The sequence below is a fragment of the Amphiprion ocellaris genome, chromosome 4 (genome assembly GCF_022539595.1).
Source record: "Amphiprion ocellaris isolate individual 3 ecotype Okinawa chromosome 4, ASM2253959v1, whole genome shotgun sequence".
Classification (NCBI taxonomy): Eukaryota; Metazoa; Chordata; class Actinopteri; family Pomacentridae; genus Amphiprion; species Amphiprion ocellaris.
The window spans coordinates 35,905,731-35,924,542 of NC_072769.1; the positions used below are offsets into that span (position 1 = coordinate 35,905,731).

The window sequence follows — 18,812 nt, forward strand, 5'->3', positions numbered from 1 at the left end:
TTTCTTAAATTGTGGACCTTCAGACATTGCTCCACAGATTGCTGAAGAAAACAATGCAAAAATTGGCATGACCCCAGTCTTCTTAAAGAATGTTTAACTCATAAACTAACTTTAACTATGACCCCAGATTTTACACTTGATAAACTCAAACAGTATTCACCACTTTTAAAAAATTCAGTCAAACATGAGACAGTCAGACGTGAACTTTTTCAAAAAAAAAAAAAAAAGTAAAAAATTGGTGTATTGAGGCAGAATGACCCTGCTGACTCTGCTGCAGAAATGAGTTTCAGAGCTGTTGTATCTTTTGTCGTCTCGCATCACGTTGACGCTGCACGTTCAGGTTTGACACACACCTGAACAAATGGCTTCCTTGTCCATCCAAACCCCTGTCAGCTCCTACAACGATACTTTCACGGCAAAACCAGCAGTGCTGTTCCGGCGTTGAGTCTTTGGACCCGCCGAGCCTCTGGGAGCTGCATCCACACAAAGAATGACATTTACAGAGCAGGTCAGCGTCACTCTCATGCAGATTAGTCGATCCCATTGTGGTCGATACAGAACGGAGACACTGAGAAGAGCTGAGTGACATCGGCGCCACCGAGCCACAGCGTTGTTCGCCTGCCAGCTCATTACGGCTCTTAACAATAGCTGCGCTGTCAAACCCTGTTTTCAGCTGTTCTCTATTCTCTCCAGCCACTTATCAGAGGTATCATTTTCCAGGCAGAATGACATGTAAAACCCAGAGAAGCCTCCACCGAACCTCCAGCGTCTTCGGGAGCAAACAAAGCAGAGACTCGGGTGTTGAGGGACACAAAGAGCAAGAGAGCAGGACGGAGAGAACAATGGCTTTATTTATGTTGCACTGTTGTGCGTTTTGGCAGCGCCAGCATCCTAATGCGCTGTTACAAATGGAGATCCCAGTAGCTTTGAGCCACAGTGTGCCGAGGGGAGGCTGGGAGTTTGACTTCACAGGCCTGAGAGGACGAGCGCAGATCTGATCTCCATGACAGCTGCAGCCGCCGACGCTGATGCTGATCCTCAAATCAACCAGATGTGATTCCCAGAGGAGCCCGGCAGCTCAAACACCATGCAAATGCAAACATGGTGCATCCACGTTCATACAAAACCCAGTTTGCCTCTTCTCTTGCACACACATGGAAAAAACAAACAAAAAAACCTCACACAGATTATTTAGATACTCCATAAGATGTCCAGTAGCTCACACATTATGTTTAAGGAAAATAAGGAAACTAATGTGCAAAAGAGCATGCTAATTAATATGCAAATCGTACTGGTGGAAGAAATAAGGTGCAAAATTGTGCTGGTATTTATTTAAAGAGAATGAAAAAGTCTAAGGACAGTATAAGAATTATATAAATAATAATAAGCGTGTAGGAGGGGAATATTGGATTTTATTGCACAGCTGAAATGTATATTGTACAGGGTATGAATTTAGGCTTGCTAAGGCTTGCCAAGCTAAAGCATGGAGTTTGTATGTTCTCCCTGTGCATGCGTGGGTTTTCTCCAGGTACTCTGGCTTCCTCCCACAGTCCAAAAACATGCTGAGGTTAATTGGTGAGGTGTGAATGCGAATGTGATTGTTTATCTCTATATGTAACCCTGTGATCGACTGGTGACCTGTCCAGGGTGTCCCCTGCCTTCACCATAAGTCAGCTGGGATAGACTCCAGCCCCCTACAGCTCTAATGAGGATTAAACGGAGTACAGATGATGAATGAATATGAATTTATATCTGGCAGTTCTACACGATCCAACATAAAAATATCCAAATATTAATAATGCCAATAACAACTTTAGTGTTTTACAGCAAAGTAAAAGTCAAATCAACAAATAAATAAGATCACAAAAATGCAACAAAAAAAGATAAAATAGTGAAGTAAAGACAATGTTTTTATACAGAACATCTACGAGCTGCTTCCAGTAAAAAGGATTATAAACTATATTATGAAAGTAACCTAAGACTAAACCCTTCAGTTAAGACATTGCAGTGATATTTAAGGTGTGATTATACCTAAATACTTTACTTATTAGGCATTAACTCAGCAAAAAATACACAAAATACTACTGTACTGAGGTGAGACCCTGCAGTGTCATTAATTCTGAAGAGTGATCTGACTAATGTAATAATAAAGGTATTATAAGTTAACCTCACTTACATAGTTATTGTGGCTAAACTGCTACAGTTCTATGAATTTTGGAGAGACATTTATTTAAAGTATTTTATTGATATGTTATTAGATTTTATTAAGATACTGAAAACAAAAGAACACAATAAATAATTTTTTACAACTAATCTGCTCGTGATTTAACTTACAACAAATCATCTGTCTGCAACAATGACTTTTTTTAGCATTCAGTGTACTAGTTTCTTTTGCAAACTTGTGCGAAACAAAGACTTTTTTTAACCCACTAAACTATTCAAACAAAACTTGAGAAACCAGTGACATGGAGAGAGATCGCTGCACTTAGTCTCTTGGAGAAATGATAAAAGAACTGTAATTATCCAACTGTGTAATTATAACTAAGCACTATGATTACACTGTGTAACTGTACACTTTGATGAAAGTGAACATACATTTGCAAAGACCAAGGAAATGTCTATTATTCAAATGAGGGAAAATCATACTGACTGACTTTAAACCTGCACTTATTTCCATTTTAGATTCTATAAATGTGTTTTGTGTTAAAGTCAGTAAAAAAAAGAAAGTGTTGTTTATCCTATATTTATCCAGGCCTATTTAAATGATTAAAATATTCAGCAAATTAATAAAACTCACTTTCAAAATGGTGACGCAATAATCAGTATCTTCTGCTGAGGATGTGTTCGCTGAAGGTGCTCATTGACAAGTTTTATACCAGCAAAAATGAACCAAACTAACTGTGTGAATACATCTGTATTTTAACCCTCTGATCTCAAAAGTCTGCCAGCAGGTTGGAAAGGCTTGTTATCATTTTTTTTTTTAAAAAAGCGCCAAAGTGAAAACACTTATCAGAGGGATAAACTGTCAAAAAACAGTAATTTAAGCTCATGAAAATCACTGTATTTTACGTCTGATTTAAAAATCTGACAAAAATTAAAGCATTTGCACCACATTCTATGACAAGAAGAGCGCTCAGAGAGCACAGTGCTCTGCCAAGGCTGTTCATTCACTGACCTTGCACTGAGCACAGGCGTGTGTTATGCATGTGTACATTATGTACAGATACCGAATCACATGGCCTAAATCTGTAGTGGGCGATGGGGATTGATGAAACTCAGAAACACCCCCACAATTTAATTAATTGTTCCTTGTATCATTTCCAATAAGTCGGCAGCAGTGGATTTTTAGTAGGATCACAATCATGTGATCATCAGCAGGCAGCTGACGTAGTGTTCACTTGTTGTCGTGCTTACAGTGACGCCGTGCCGCTATCTGGCAATGATACAGAAATCTGTAACAAATCCGTGGATCCAGACTATAAGCTGCATCACTGCCAGAATCTAATCACTTGGTCTTTGTGTCATTTCTGAGCTTCCCTGAAAATTTCATCCAAATCCTTAGTACGTTTTTGAGTAGTGTTGTACACAGACAGAAAATCAGATTAACAGGCAAAGGTACGCCGATCATCACTTAACTCCGGCACATTCCTTGGTGGAATAAAATGCAGAAAAGCTAAACTTTGAGCTCCTCGGTGCAACATAGAAGCCATGACTGACTCAGCTGTGTTCAGGTGAAGTGCAGGCAGTGTTTCCACAGAACAGAAACAAGACAAGTGAGACTTAGTGGAACTGGATCAACAAAACAAATGCAGCATGGCTCAAAAACAGTAAACAGAGCGGCAGTTGTACTGGAGGATACATTCAGCATGGTGAAACATCGTTCTACCGCTGATGAACAGAGTTGTCTGTTGAGGCTATACAAGTTTAAGCAGCAAAATAGCGATAGCATGCGGAGCCAACATTTTCTTTTAGCATTGGTAAAAGTCTGTTTTATGTCTGCTTAGAGCAGCTCTTCTGTCACTCAAAATTCCTCCTAAAATTCAGTTTTAATACCATTAAAGTCATCTGTGCAGATGCAGATCATTTGACTGATTGTTAGAAAAACATATAATCTAAACAGCTTGGCTTAATCCATTTATATTTTCATCTTCATGTGACTTTTGTATCATTTATTCTACGACGGCTGCTTTCTTTTGCACACAACTCTGACACATGGTACTACATGGTAAAAACAAGTATTGCATTATCATTTACCAGGTTTTTCACCTTATACAATGAAGCCCAAATTTTAGGATTTTTATGTATGTGTATGTGTGTGGCTCTTTAGTTGGTAAATACTCCATTATTTCCGCTGGAATGCCTTAACTCCCACTGTTCACATTGTCCCTTGATGCACTGATATGATACGAGGTATTGATTAAACCTGCTTTAAGGACAGGCTCCTGAAGCAGTATGAGTGTGCAGCACTTCATATTTAAAGTGCTGCACACTCATACTGTCGGCTGCGTTTATTCGTATTTTGGTATGCAGTAAATTTGTGCCTCACCAGTCTTCCTGAGGAGAACAGTTTTCTCCTGAGGGAAGTTGCTTCTCTTGACTCATTTGCAGCCTGTTTCTTGCTCTTGAAGTGGATGTCCTTGGTCAGTGTTAAAACTCAAATACAGTCTCTTTTAGCAGTTTGCACCATGATGCCGCTGCAGGACTCAAGCTTCAGGTCTCCAGAAGTGCCGCTCGCAGTCTGTTTGCTCGCTTTGAGTTCAAGCTACAGATTGAGATTGTAACCAGTTTTAACCCTCTGAACTCACAGCAGTTTCCGAGAGATTTTTCTTTTGGCTTATTTTTCACTGCAATATAAAGTCCTGTACCTCTATTGAAACAGCACAACCATGAAGTGTCATACTGCACTCTCTTCTGTGCAGTATGACACAGTTAAAATGACACAAATCCTAAAAAAGAAAAATGCGTTTGATTATTTATTTGACCAAAACTGAAAAAAGAGGAGAATCAACATGCACAACATTATTTAAAGTGCAGACGTGTGTCAGTACTGAAAAAGGTGGTGATACGTATTGTAGATATTTAAATTTTTTATAACCTTGCAAACTCGCTGTTTGTCACACTACTCTGTAAAGAAACTGTAGATAGATGTTTCACCATGCTGGGTGTATTATCCAACACTTGCTCCTCTGTATTCTGTTTTTGAGCTATGCGGCTTTTATTTTATTGATCAAATATGTTTTCTTCTCACTCACTTTAACCTGATTGAACGTTTTTCTCCTCTTTACTCTGTTTAAACACATCCTGTAGTTAAGCTGAATAGTCTCTGGATTTTTGTCACATGACTACTCATTGAGAGTTTTTGGTTTTATACAGAATCTTTCCAATGCAAAATTGTTGTTTTTTGGGGTGAATTCAGTGACACATGTAGACTTAAGTGATTTTAAAGGAATAAACTTAGATTTGGTTAACTTTTAATCATTGTCACATGATTAGTTCAAGGACTTATGGCACGTTAAAAATCTGCTGATATTTTGTAGTTTCTGGCTTACAAATAAAAAAATAAATAAAAAAGAATGGGTAACATGTCTTTCAAACCTGCTGGCAGGTTTTAGGGTTTACGGTATTAATGATATCACTCTTGTAGCCATATTAATACATTTTACTTAAGTGTAATTTGTGCTTTTTGAATAGAGGCTCTTGACTTTTGTTTCATTTGTTTTTAGAACTTTGTTCCTGGTCACATTTCAGTGTCATCACACCCTTCACTGTGCTGCACACTGTTTGGAGTCTAACAACGTGACTCTTTTTTGCCTTTTAAGCAGCCATGCGATCATTTTGTTGCAGAGTCTGTATAACGTCTATGCGTAGCTGAATGACGCCCTGCTGGTCTGTGTTTCAGGGTGACTCACTGCGGACGAACATCCAGCTGGATTTTGGTGATGGAACCGCCGTGTCCTACTCCAACCTGAGCTGGACCGAGGAGGGCATCAAGCACATCTACAAGTCGGCTGGAATTTTCCGGGTCACGGCTCTTGCAGAGAACACGTTGGGTTACGACAGCACGACACTCTTCCTGCATGTCACATGTAAGACACCACATGCTGTTGCTTTCGAATAAGGTCTTTTTTTTTATTGAAATATACCCACTAAGGTTTGTCATTTCCAGCTTAACACCTCCAAAAAATCAACTTTAATCTGCCTCACTTTTATTGCTGTGGTCAGTCTCTCTGAAAGTTGTTCTCCTGCTACTTCGATCTGTGCAAAATTGTTGACACAATCATCTGAGTTGCTTTCGGTTATTACATTAGCTCAGAGCAGTTCATTTAACGAGCAGCATTTGTACACTTTAATTGTCCTGTGTTTGCCTCTGAGGCTGCAGACACCATGTTCCTAATGGCTATTTTGCCTTTAAATTTCAATTTAGACTCAGCAGCTGATCTGAAGGTAATAAAAAACATAGAAAAATGTCACAATTGAATTAAATTCAACAATAATCTAACTCACTGTCCAAAAAAAACCATTGTGTGGCTATTTGAAAGCCTTTTGAAACTGTTAACCAGTGTTTTCAATAACCGAATTGCACTTGAAATGCCTCCGATTGTGTGGCACTTTGCCCTGTACGTGTCAACATGCACATTAACCTACAAAACATAACAACTCAATAAATAAAAATGAACATGTTAAATAAATGCATTGTAAATTACACACAGCCTACTGACAACCAAATTTTTATTTTTTAGAGCACAATTCTGCCAAACCATAACATCCTAGTAGCCTTTAACAGTAAAACTGTGTGTGTATAAAACATTCATAGTTAGTTTAACCGGCTATTGACCCCTAACACTGATGTGCACCAGTAGTACAGTGCTGTACCTGTTCTAGAGATTGTGGCATTCAATTATGCAAATGTATCTTTGTGTAGCTAAAAGCTTTGAAGTTAGTCGCATTAAAGAGGAATTATCAGGTCCATTTTGATGGCTTTTGCTGTTCCCTCTGAGCCTGCACAGAGGAACTTACCCTTGCGAAGGTACTTTTCCTGAAAGAATGTCTACAAAGGCGTTTAATGTAGTCAGAAGATGCATAAAGGTTTGTGCTGCCAGTTTCTGCAGTGAAAAATGGCCTCATGTATTTGTTGGTCTTGTTGGTCCCAAGGATCCTGTCGCCAGCCTTTGATGTAAGTGGTTCACTTACCAGCAAACTATTGGTGCCACTCTGCAGCCAACTATACTGGGAAAAATCAGGTTCTTTAGCAGGCAAAGAACTCCTTCAAGATTAGGTACCTGCTCCAAACCAGCCCTCAAACCTACGTGCTATCTGTGGCATTCAGTCCTGCAAATGTGCATGTATAAGAGCTTTAAAGTTAGCAGCATTACGGGAATATATCAGGAACATTTCTATGGCTCATGTTGTCCTCTTTAACGATCCTTTGAAGGACCTACCAGGGTACGTATTTTTCTACCCTGGCGGTTCTTGCAGTCCAAACATGCACAAACGTTTTAGGCCAAACTGTAGCAGTCTGCAAGTTCCTGCAGTGGAAAACCTGTTCTAATACTTCTCAGCAACAGAAATGAAGAATAACAAATGCTCCATCATTTCAGTCACTGTAGTAACAGAGGGTCTTCTCAATAAATGTGACAACCTTCAAAAAATGTCAGCAGTTGCAATTTTAAAACCAGATCCAGACTGGTACAGTGTTAACCTGCAGCAGCAATGTGTTCTTCCCATTCGTGTATTTCCTGATACCTCCTGATAGCTCCAGGTGCTGAAATCTGTTCAACTGAATGACAGCCACACTGTTGATCCATGCTAAACTGATTTGAAGTGAACTGTACTGACCTATACTGAGGATTATGTAACACAGCAGCTGTGATAAACACAAACTACGTTTGTGAGCAAACTTGTTTATGCAGGGTTTTACTGTGGGCAGAAACAGAGATGGAGAAATGTTCCTCTAAGGCCACTGCAGCTAATAACCAGTTATCTGAGGATACAACATCACAACAATGACTTATTTTAAAGTGAGGCAGCTTTTACACAACACACACAACAAATGACAGGACTCTCAAGCTTTCCAGCTCTGCTTAGACAATTAAACAGTTTATTATTTCAACCTTCAAGGGGAATTACGCCATCTAATTAAATTAGGTTTGAACTGTCTCTGTCTCTTTCACTGATTTGTTCAGTTCACTTTAATTTAACCTCTTGCCATTTTGGTGTGTCAGCCTGTACGATCTGTGTTTCTACATTTCTGACAGCAATATTTTTAGCTGGATTTATTTCACAGCATAGGTGACGCTTTCAGGGAGAAATGCCAGAAACGACCACGACAATCTCTCAGCTGAGCATATTTTAATACCAGATGATTCTCTTTCCCCTCATACACACAAATATACAAGCACACTCTTAGAAACGCACATGCTGAGCATCTCAAAGTGGGGATAAAGATTAGTTCTGGTTAAAGAGGATGAGCGCTAACACAAGCCTCGGCGAGAGGAGCACCCCAGACCACAGCACAGCACAAACCTTCGCTGGAGTCTTTCCACGAAAGTAGTGCATTACATGTGTCCACAGCGGGAAACCTCATCCCCGAGATTAGTGTAAAGCAACCCCAACCCCTGTCAGCTCCTATTAGGGTCTTAGTGGCGAGGTTTTCTGCATTACCCAAAAGGTTTCATGTCAAAAATACATGATGACATCAACATATTTCCAGGTTAGAGTTTTTCCTTTATTTTTTATTTTTTTATCAGACACAGAAACAGACTCAACGGGGCCTTTATCCTTTGTGCTGTCAGGCAATGTCATATGTGTAAAATGTTCTCATCTTAACAGGTCTTCACAAAAATCTGCTTGTAGCAGCTCAGTTGTGATGAACACTTTCCCACTTTTTGCTCAGCATCTCCAAGCATAAGGTGAAGGAAAAACCAAGGAAATGGCTAAAGCTTAAAAAGGTCTGCAAGGCATAAAACGTGCGTGACTGCAGACCCGTGAATCCCACCCGCATGTCAGATTTCTTTGTATATGTCAGGTTTTGTACTTTTTTATGGTTGTTTGGAGACCAGGTATAGCTTTATAGGTAGAGTTAAGAATATCATCGGGTTCCAATTGCTAGTTAGAAGTTAAGGTGTTGGAGTCACGGTTTGTTACATTTTTGGTAGTCAGTAAAACAAAAGAAACACCTATAATAACAGTTTTGTCATTTATTTAAAAAAAAAAAATCAATTTTCAACAGTGGCACTTCGGCCGTTAATATTATTGCAACTTTAGGTACTGAAATGCTGCATAAATAAATAACACAAATATTAATAATTCACGGTAAAAGCTGCAGTCGACAAGTTCTGATACTGTGGATGTCAAAATCAAAACTCGATTTGAATTTGACTACTTCCCTGTCGAAGTAGACTTCTTGTGCAGTGATACTCTGCTCCCAGTGCTCCTGCTACACTCGGACCGCTCCCTGGATGTCCGCTTATGTAAATGTGTCAAGCACCGTCTGTGATGAGCGCTAAATCTCCAACCTGTGTTAAAACATCGACCCTTCAATTTGATGTTCTTTTTGAGGAAGGTGTAGAAGTCACAGAGCGACAATTTTGTTGCTGTGGCTGAGAAAACCTGAATAATAGCCGTACCAAAGCACACGTTCTACCTCAAACACATTAGAACATTACAGTAGAAGCTGCATTGACAGTTTGACTCCTGAGGACAAAATCACGATGCATAACTACATGAATGTTGAAGAAAACAGCGAGCGTGCTCCTGGTGTTTCTGACCTGCACCTCCTTCCTCTGATCTTGGAGATTGCAGCTCCTTCAGTGGGAAAACTGCTGTTGTTGATGGTAGCTGCAGACCCTCCTCTGGTCACCATGAGGATCCTCCACATGAAGGCTGGATCATCCAGCTGCTGACTGACCGAATATAATGTTTACTCTTTGAGTTTTTAATGGTCCAATCAATACCCGGAGAGGAACTTGTACCACTAAAGGACCAGTGGAGAATGATGTAATTCAGATATTTCACTTGCCGCTGATTGGTTAGAGCAAAACAAAACTAAATAAAACCCTGCAAAGAACTAAAGTACATCCCAACAAGAAATTGCCTTCTGTCAAGCTGACCAAATAAAGTGAAATTAAGGGCCTTCATTATTTAACCAAAGTCACAGTTTTGCCATGACAGTTATCAGACTCACTGGTGTCAGTTTATACAGCCTGCATTCATCAACAACTAGTCTCAGTAGCTTGGACTGGAAGACTCGCTGCCAGTAATCATAATCCAAACAAAACTGGCGTCATCTAATATACAAATGTCATTTTTAGGAGGCAGGATCAGACATGTGATCAAAACAGATGGTCAAGCAGGTCAAGGTTCCACCTTCTGCTACAGCTGCTAGTTATTAAGGATCGTTATGCATTTTTACCTATCAGTTACTTGTCTGTTTATAGACTTTGATCCCATTAGGTTAACAATATGTAGCTGGTTGTGTACTGATGGAATAAAACGCAACAGGTTATAAAATAAAGAATCTAGAAAGATACGTTTTATTTTAGAAACCTTTTCTTCACCCTGGAGATCATGGGACCTGCTGTCATTTGTTCAAAAGCACAGCAGGCACAAAGAAGAGTCAGAATTTCTCTCCAGTATACGGGGATAAAATTAACATTAAGAGAACATACAGCTAACTTGGTAATAATTTCATTGTAACAACTTGACTGAGTCAAAAGTAAAGAAAAATCTGGGACCAAGATCACACAAACACACGGTCTTTCATCTGCTGCATCACAGTGCACGATGCATCACTGCATCGTGCACGTTGTTAAAGCAGCCTTGCATATACATCTTACCTGTTAGGTGATCTCAGTGCACCTGCCTCCACAAGGCTCAGACAGCCTAATTGGGAAAGTCTGCCCGACTCACACTGCACTTAGTTTAAAAAAAAAAAACAAAACAGCAGCACATCTGAGGAAGAACACATACAGTATGATTAAGAGTTTGTTTGTTACATCATTTTAAAGCCTGAGCTGTTTATGCGTGAATTTACAGTATGTTTTGTCTCCTCTTATCTCATTTCAAAGAGTCCCTGAATGTCAGCAAAAATAAACTTTCAAAGTGAATGAGAAGTTAGCAGCCATACTTTATACAGCTGCATCATTACGGAGCAAGAGCTCCTACATTTTAGAATTTCCATCCATCACTTCACATAAATGCACACTCGGCTACATCTGGAGACTTCCTCTCTACGGGTAAATCTTTTCTTGACAGTTTATATGATATTTGTTCCCAAAATGTTTGCTTCCGTCCATTTTTATTCCTCACTTATCCTGTTCAGAGTGCGGGGGCAGAGGGTGGATCGTATCCCAGAATGCACCAGACGACAGCTCGCCAGTTTATCACAGCTAACACATAGAGGAACACAGTCACACTCACATGGACACCTTTGGGCGATTTATCATTTCACCTCTGGAGCAGGTCTTTGGACTGTGGAGAAAACCTGAGCAACAATAAACTGTCTTACAACAGTGGAGTATTTGTCTCCCTGAAACCAGCTTCACACCCACATTGTTTTTTGTTTTTTTGTATTTGAATGAGTCTCACGTGTGTCTCATTAGAATTATCTGAGCGTAATATCCCCTCTGTGTTGGTTCTTTCTCAGGTCCAGTGGAGCATGTCCAGCTTCTCGCTCCCTTCGTGGTCATCAGGAACAAGGAGGTGAACATCACAGCAGTGGTCTTACCCAGCCACTCTCGCACCGTCACTTACTTCTGGTGGCTTGGCAACAACACAGAGGTAATTATTGAAGGACAAGGCTCATTAATGTGCATTTCTATTACTTGTAATATGGCTTTTAGCAGTATTTTTTTTTTTAAAGCTGCAGAAAATTAAATGGATGTGCTGAATAAAAGCCAAGTGTTGTTATAAAATAGTTACCTGGTGAAATGTCCCCCCTGACATGAATGTTTGATGCAGAGGGGGGTTCTCACGTCATTCAAACAGCAAATTGTAGAACAAAGTGAGCTGCAGTGCCAAATCCACCAAAATTATGCCTCACAGCTTTTCTCCACTAATCAGACTGTATCATGGTGGTTTCAGAGTTGTTTCCAGGTTTCTTATAGAATAATTCCTAAAGTTCTTCACCACCCTTAGGTTTAAAGTGGATTTTGATAGGACCAAAGTGTTTCTTCTGGCTGGAAATGACCTAGACAAGCAACAAAAAAAATGGGTGGGACATTGTGTGGGAGACGTTTGTTTTTAAGAATACCCAAGATTCTACAGCATTCCTAATGGGAATTATTTTTTCTACCATATTCTAGTGTTCTAATACATAGAAAACTGAGAAGAGCTTATGCAGTAGATCCTCAAGTCATGGCTTAAACCAAATAGTTTAGTGAGCTTGTTATTAGGGTCCATTCTGAAGAGAGTTGTGCATTAATGGCTGCTTACAAGATGGTGAATTGTCATGCAGCCACTTGTAAGTTCTGTCACGGTGTCCACAGTGCAAAACAGATTTTAAAAAGTACAAGAAATCATACACTGTTAAAAATGTCAAAGAGTGTGGTAGAAAGCTAAAAAATGACCCCTGCACTGGTATGAAGAATCCAAGGATCAGCACCAAGAACATCCTGATGAATGTGAGCAGTTCTGTTAGAAACATCTCAATCAGACACTGAACTGAGAACTGGTCTTCATGGATGCAGGCCGAAGAGGACTCTGCTTCTCCAAAAGCTCAGCAGTAACAAAGAAGAAAGCTTCTGGTTGCCAGTTTTGTGGTTGGGTGAGGTGAAAATGTTTGAACACTAAGGGAGGAGAAGTATTAAATTAAACCCTTTACCCATGGCACCAGGTCAAAATTTTCACTTATGAAGGAAAATATTTAGTATCTACTAGTACAGTATGGTTCGTCAGAAATGTTGGTACACAATGTAATGTATTCCCAGAGGATGAATCTTATGAATGTCACTGATCCTTTCTATCCCCACGTTGAGGTTTTTGGTTTTAGATGTATGTCTTGACAAATTTTGATTGCCATGAAACTGGGACACATTCGTGGTTCCCAGAAGATGTCTCATGTGAGTTTAGGTCTAATATGTACTATTATGACTGTAGCTATGACAGCAGGTCAAAATGTTCACTCATCAAGTGAAATATGTATTTATCTATATGTACAATGTAGTTTGTCAACAAAATTTAGATAGAGATATGTATCATCTGCCCCGAAGGGTGATCTGTAACTTTATTGATCTCCTCTAGGGCCAGCTTGAGGTTCTTGAGGCTGACATGTTTGGCTTTTATGGATGTGTACTGACAAATGTTCGTTGTCATGAAGTTGGTTCACATATTAAAGGTTCCCAGAGGATGTCTCTCATGACTTTAGTTCCACCAACAGGTCAAAATGTCACACATCAAGCGAAAAATTTGTGCTTGCAGCCGGTGATTACGTTGGATGGGAGCATCTCGCACACCTTCACCAGTGAGGGAATGCACACCATCACAGTCCAGGTTGCTGCAGCCAACAGCATCCTGCAGGATACCAAGACTATAGCAGTCAGAGGTCAGTATCTGGTGACACGGAGCGCCTAACAACACACAACTGCAGCTTTGTGGAAAGTAGCTAAATACTTTTCCATGTTTTAGTCCTTCACTTGTGCTCTCATATTTGTGCCAAATGTTTCTGAAATAAAGCAGCTCCTACTTGAGAAAAATATATCACATCCCATCCTCTAAAGAACATGTCTTCATTTGAAATGAAGTAATCCAACATGCAGTATCTGTAAAATGCAATGATTTATTACTGCAGAATGGGCTGGCATAAAGCTGTGACATTTTCTAATTATCTAGAAGTGCATCTGGTACATTTAGCCAAAGGGAAGTGCGGGGGATATGAGAAACCCTTCTTCTTTTCATCAAGTGTTAACTACCTGAAACTGAACTTGAGCAAAATGACAGTTGGCACAGTATTGCTGAGAATAATGCCTTCGGATCCGAGTGAATTAATGGCTGATTCTCCCCCGACTCTCCTCGACAGAATTCTTCAAATCTCTACTTTTATCTTTCTCCCCTAATCTGGACGAGTTCAACCCTGACATACACGAGTGGAGGCAGGATGTGGGGAGAGTAATTAAGAAGGCTCTGCTCCAAGTGAGTGGTTTTTCATTTTCTATCCTCCTTCTCCATCCTTCTGTCTTGTGCTTCTTCTTCCCTTTCTGTCTTTTTGTCCTCCTCCTCTCTGTCTAACCCCTGCTATTTCTCAATTATTTCCCAAACCCCTTCGCTGGCCAATACTCTGGGCTCAGTGGTGCGCAAAGCAAACGCCCCTCGGGCCACCCTGTGATTCATCATCAGACAGGTGTGAAGGCGCCTCTGCTTTCCTTTCTCTCCCAGGACGGATTCGCGAACGCCGATTCCTTAATTGTAAAAGTCGCACATAAAAATGATCTCAGAAGTTGAAGCGCAGGGGTTGGGGTAGAGAGCCGAGGAGTGATGCTACCTGATCGAGCGTATGTGTGGGAAGCTCAGCCATCACCTCTAAGTGCTACTCATCTCCCCATTCACAGCTCATGAATAGCTGTATTTGATGGCTGCACTCTGAGCCATCTTACTGGCGTATCGAGCATTAGAGCTGCAGGTGGGTGTTTTGGAGGAATATTTAAAATGGCTGAAGGTGATCTAACGAGTGACCCGGATGACCTCCTAGTCAGAACCAAGCTTTAGAGCCGATTGGTTTACCTTTTCCCTCTAAGTTTTTCTTAGAAATATATTTTCATGCCTGCAAGTTTCTGCTGAAGATATTAAAGGGTCAAGCACGTCAGTGCTTCTCAAACTATTCTCCTGATGAACCCTCATCTTCAAATGGGCTCATCTGAATCCATTTTAAGCCCATTCTTATTTAATAATTGTACTAAACTTGAACTTTACTGTTTACATATTTTTAACTTGTTTATTCATACTATTAACTAAAACAATCCCAGTTGTTTATCCTTACTGTTAGCTCACAAGCCCCACTTGTTTATGCAAACTATTAGCTAACAATTCCCAGTTGTTAATCCATGCTGTTAGTTAACATTTGTTTATGCATTTTTTTAGCTTAAAAAATCCCAATTTTGAACCATACTATTAGCTACCAATTCCAAATACATCATCCATACTTCTAGCTCACAATTCTCAGTTGTTTATCCAAACTATTAGCGAGCAGTTCCAAATTGTTTATCTATACCCTTAAGTAACGATTCACGATTGCTAATTTATACTGTTAACTAAGTGTTCCCACTTGTTTGTCCATAACATTACCTAAAGATTCCCAGTCATTTATCTGTACTTTTAGCTAACAATTCTAAGTTGTTTATGTATGATATTAGCTAACAATTCCCAGTTGTTTATGTATGGTATTAGTTAACAATTCCCAGGTTTTCATCAATACAGTTAGCTTATAATTTCCAGTTGTTTATCTATAATTTTAGCTAACAATCCCCACCTACACGTGCACAGTGTTTATAGGCTTACTATCCACGAGAAGCCACTCATTATGCACAAGAATTCAAAATAAAAATTTATGAACTGATGCTGAAGCTCACCTGATTATTTTTTCGCCTGGATGTGGGTAATTGCTGCATTTTCATAGGCAGAACTGCACTGAATTTATTCAACCATTCTGGTTGTCTAGCAAGTGTTTCGAGGGTTCTGCCACTGATAACACAACAACACATAACATTGTAAGAGTCGTGCTTGAAGAGGAATATTAGAATGGAGCAGCCGGTGAAAATAACACTTCCTATATGTACTTCTTTTTATTGTATAGCACCAGTGGCTGAATTGTTCATTTTGTTTGTTTTCATCTCCACATTATCCCGTCAGAGTTGGATATCGGCTTCTCGTAATATGAAAGTGCTGTGGTTCTGTTTACACGAATGCAGCCGGCAAGAAAAAAAAGTTCATTTCCAGACAAACATATAGTCCAAATGGTGACAGGAGGGCTTGTTTTTCCTGCATTTTGTTATAGCTGAGAGTTCGACATGCAGGCTGGTCCACAACTGATGGCTTTTCAACATAGTAAACAACTCCCCACAACAATAAAAACAGGAGATGAGAGAGGGAACAACTTGCTATTAAAGTCAAGGTCCATTTAACAGAGGTGCAGTTCTGCTGAATCCTTCAAGTCATGACTTTGTACTCTTCACCGAGGCTGATTCTGGAGCCTCTGCTGGTCCCGAACACTAATGGAGGTTATTTCATTCCACTCGGTCTGTCTGCAGCCACCTCCTTCTCATATTCCCCGAACGTTTCTCAGCTCACACTCATACAATGTTCAGACTCCCCCATAGATTCCCTCGAAGGTTAATGCAAGCTATCAAACTATCATTTCCTCGCTGCTTCCCCAAAGGCGCTGAAATACTTTCTGGCGCCGACTAAATCATGCACAGTAATGTGATATTTTCACTCTGCTAAGCAGTTGTAATGTTGATAATTAACTTACCCTCAAATGACTAGAATGCATATTGTTTTTTTTTTGTTGTTGTTGTTGTTTTAGATTTATCCAGCAATAACTGTAAAACAAGCTGGATTTCATTTAATATTCAGATTATTTTCATAAGTACACTGGTTAGCACTGGCTTCAATGATCAGAAGTCTGAGCTTCATTCATTTTTGATTAATTCTTCCGCCACTTTGGTCCAGACGAGAGATGTTAATGACTAATTGATAATCAATTTACTTTAGACCAAAACCAGCTGCTGGGTTTGAAAGCACCCAACAGAGGAAAAAACATTTAATGTTTTTAAAAATCATCAAAAAATTACACAGTTTATTATATTCAGAAACTAAACAGAAAGAAACTTCAACGATTCGTCACTCCAGACAAGGCGTCTCCACTGCTCTAGAGTCCAGTGGTGGCTGCTTTACACCACTGCATCCCACGCTTTGCATTGCACTTAGTGATGTACGGCTTGGATGCAGCTGCTAGGCCATGGAAACCCATTCCATGAAGCTCTCTGCTGAAGCACTGTTCTTGAGCTAATCTGAAGGCCACATGAAGTTTGAAGGTCTGTAGCGATTGACTCTGCAGAAAGTTGGCCACCTCTTGGCACTATGCACCTCAGCATCCACTGACCCCGCTCCATCAGTTTACGTGTCCTACCACTTGGTGGCTGAGTTGCTGTTGTTCCCACACACTTCCACTTTCTTATAATACAGCTGACAGTTGACTGTGGAATATTTAGGAGCCAGGAAATGTCACGACTGGATTTGTTGCACAGGTGGCATCCTATCACAGTTCCACGCTGGAATTCACTGAGCTCCTGAGAGCGAGCCATTCTTTCACAAATGTTTGTAAAAGTAGTCCGCATGCCTAGGTGCTTGATTTTATACACCTGTGGCCATGGAAGTGATTGGAACACCTGATTCTGATTATTTGGATGGGTGAGCAAATACTTTTGGCAATATAGCGTATGTAATCTCTCTCTCTCTCTGTATATATATATATATATATATATATATATATATATAGAGAGAGAGAGAGAGAGAGAGAGAGAGAGAGAGAGAGAGAGAGAGAGAGAGAGAGAGAGAGAGAGAGAGAGAGAGAGAGAGAGAGAGAAATAAGCCCACAGTGATGAAAAATAAGACAGGAGCAAAAAAACCCTCAGAAACTGCTTGGAATTGACAGCTACTGGATCACCTGCCATGAACTTTGCTCTAAATATGCAGTCCCCCAAGGATGAACCACAGTGACTCTGGGCATCTTCTGACTTTTTAATCTTGTGATACCTACAGATGCAAATTTTTGCACTAGTCTGTATGCTCCTCGTTTCAACGGAATTAATGGAAGAGTTTCCTATTCACTGTTCAGCTTTAAATAAGCTGTCACTTCTCTTTGACAGAGATGATACATATCCTGCCTTCCTACCTGGTGCAACAGATTAAAATTTGCCCAAAATCAGCAAAGTGTTTGTTAGATTTTGTTGTTTTAATGGCAAATCTCAGCTGCAGTTTGAGTTTAATGTTGATTTGCTGGAGGGATTTTTCATCTGAATTATGCAGGAGTCCCTGCTTGACCATCTCTGATTTGCTTGAAACTTTTTTTTTGTATCATAAATGCTAGGTATTTAATGTAGTTTCTGTGAAACTAAACTTAATAACTCGAGTACTTTCAAAGATAAGAATGTTAAAAAAAAGAAAAGAAACAATAGAAAAAATGTGAGTTATTGTTGTTCAAATGTCCTTAAATTTGAGTGTACAAAAAACCTGCTGAAAGAGGATCAGTGGGGAATTTTTTTTTTTTGAATCTCAAAAAGTATTTTTTTATAACAAGATGAAATGTCCCAGAGAGCTTAATAAGTATCCACATTTTACACCATTAAACTTTCTGCATAATCAGAGATGACTGTGCAGAAATTATTCTAAAAAATGTGATGATTTGAGATGAAATGAACCTAAACTAAAACCACAGTTTGTATTTCGGTGAAAGTTCTGCTGTACCTTAATACACCCTCAAAGATCTGATAGAACATCTGTAGCTTTGTTTGCTTATTCGTTTGTTTTTTAGGGTAAATTAATCAGAGATGCTGGATTATCTCGATGGCGTCTTACCTAAATATCATGTCGAAGTTAATCATCATTCGGAGCAGAATCCCTCCTGAGTTTATTTCCTTCAAGCAACGTTTCTTTAAATAAACCTGCAGAATATTGCAGCGTTTAATCTCTGTATTGGCCCACTTTAAAACCCGACGTCCTGCAGTAGGCGACCTCGCCGAGCGTCTTTTCCTGCTCGTCAGATTTTTGTCCTCAGCAGTGGATTTGCGAAGCATCAAGAGAAGAGCTCTCCACATCAGCCA

General features: G+C 39.8%; 1 protein-coding gene across 1 annotated transcript in view; it reads left to right on the forward strand.

The window, feature by feature from the left end:
• sorcs3a (sortilin related VPS10 domain containing receptor 3a) overlaps nucleotides 1–18,812 on the forward strand; it is a 314,018-nt gene that overhangs the window by 246,826 nt on the left and 48,380 nt on the right. Inside the window, exons 19-22 of the mRNA XM_055010019.1 lie at nucleotides 5,900–6,086; nucleotides 11,645–11,778; nucleotides 13,417–13,540; nucleotides 14,015–14,127. Of these exons, the coding sequence (XP_054865994.1) occupies nucleotides 5,900–6,086; nucleotides 11,645–11,778; nucleotides 13,417–13,540; nucleotides 14,015–14,127 (558 nt within the window). The remainder of the gene's footprint in view (nucleotides 1–5,899; nucleotides 6,087–11,644; nucleotides 11,779–13,416; nucleotides 13,541–14,014; nucleotides 14,128–18,812) is intronic.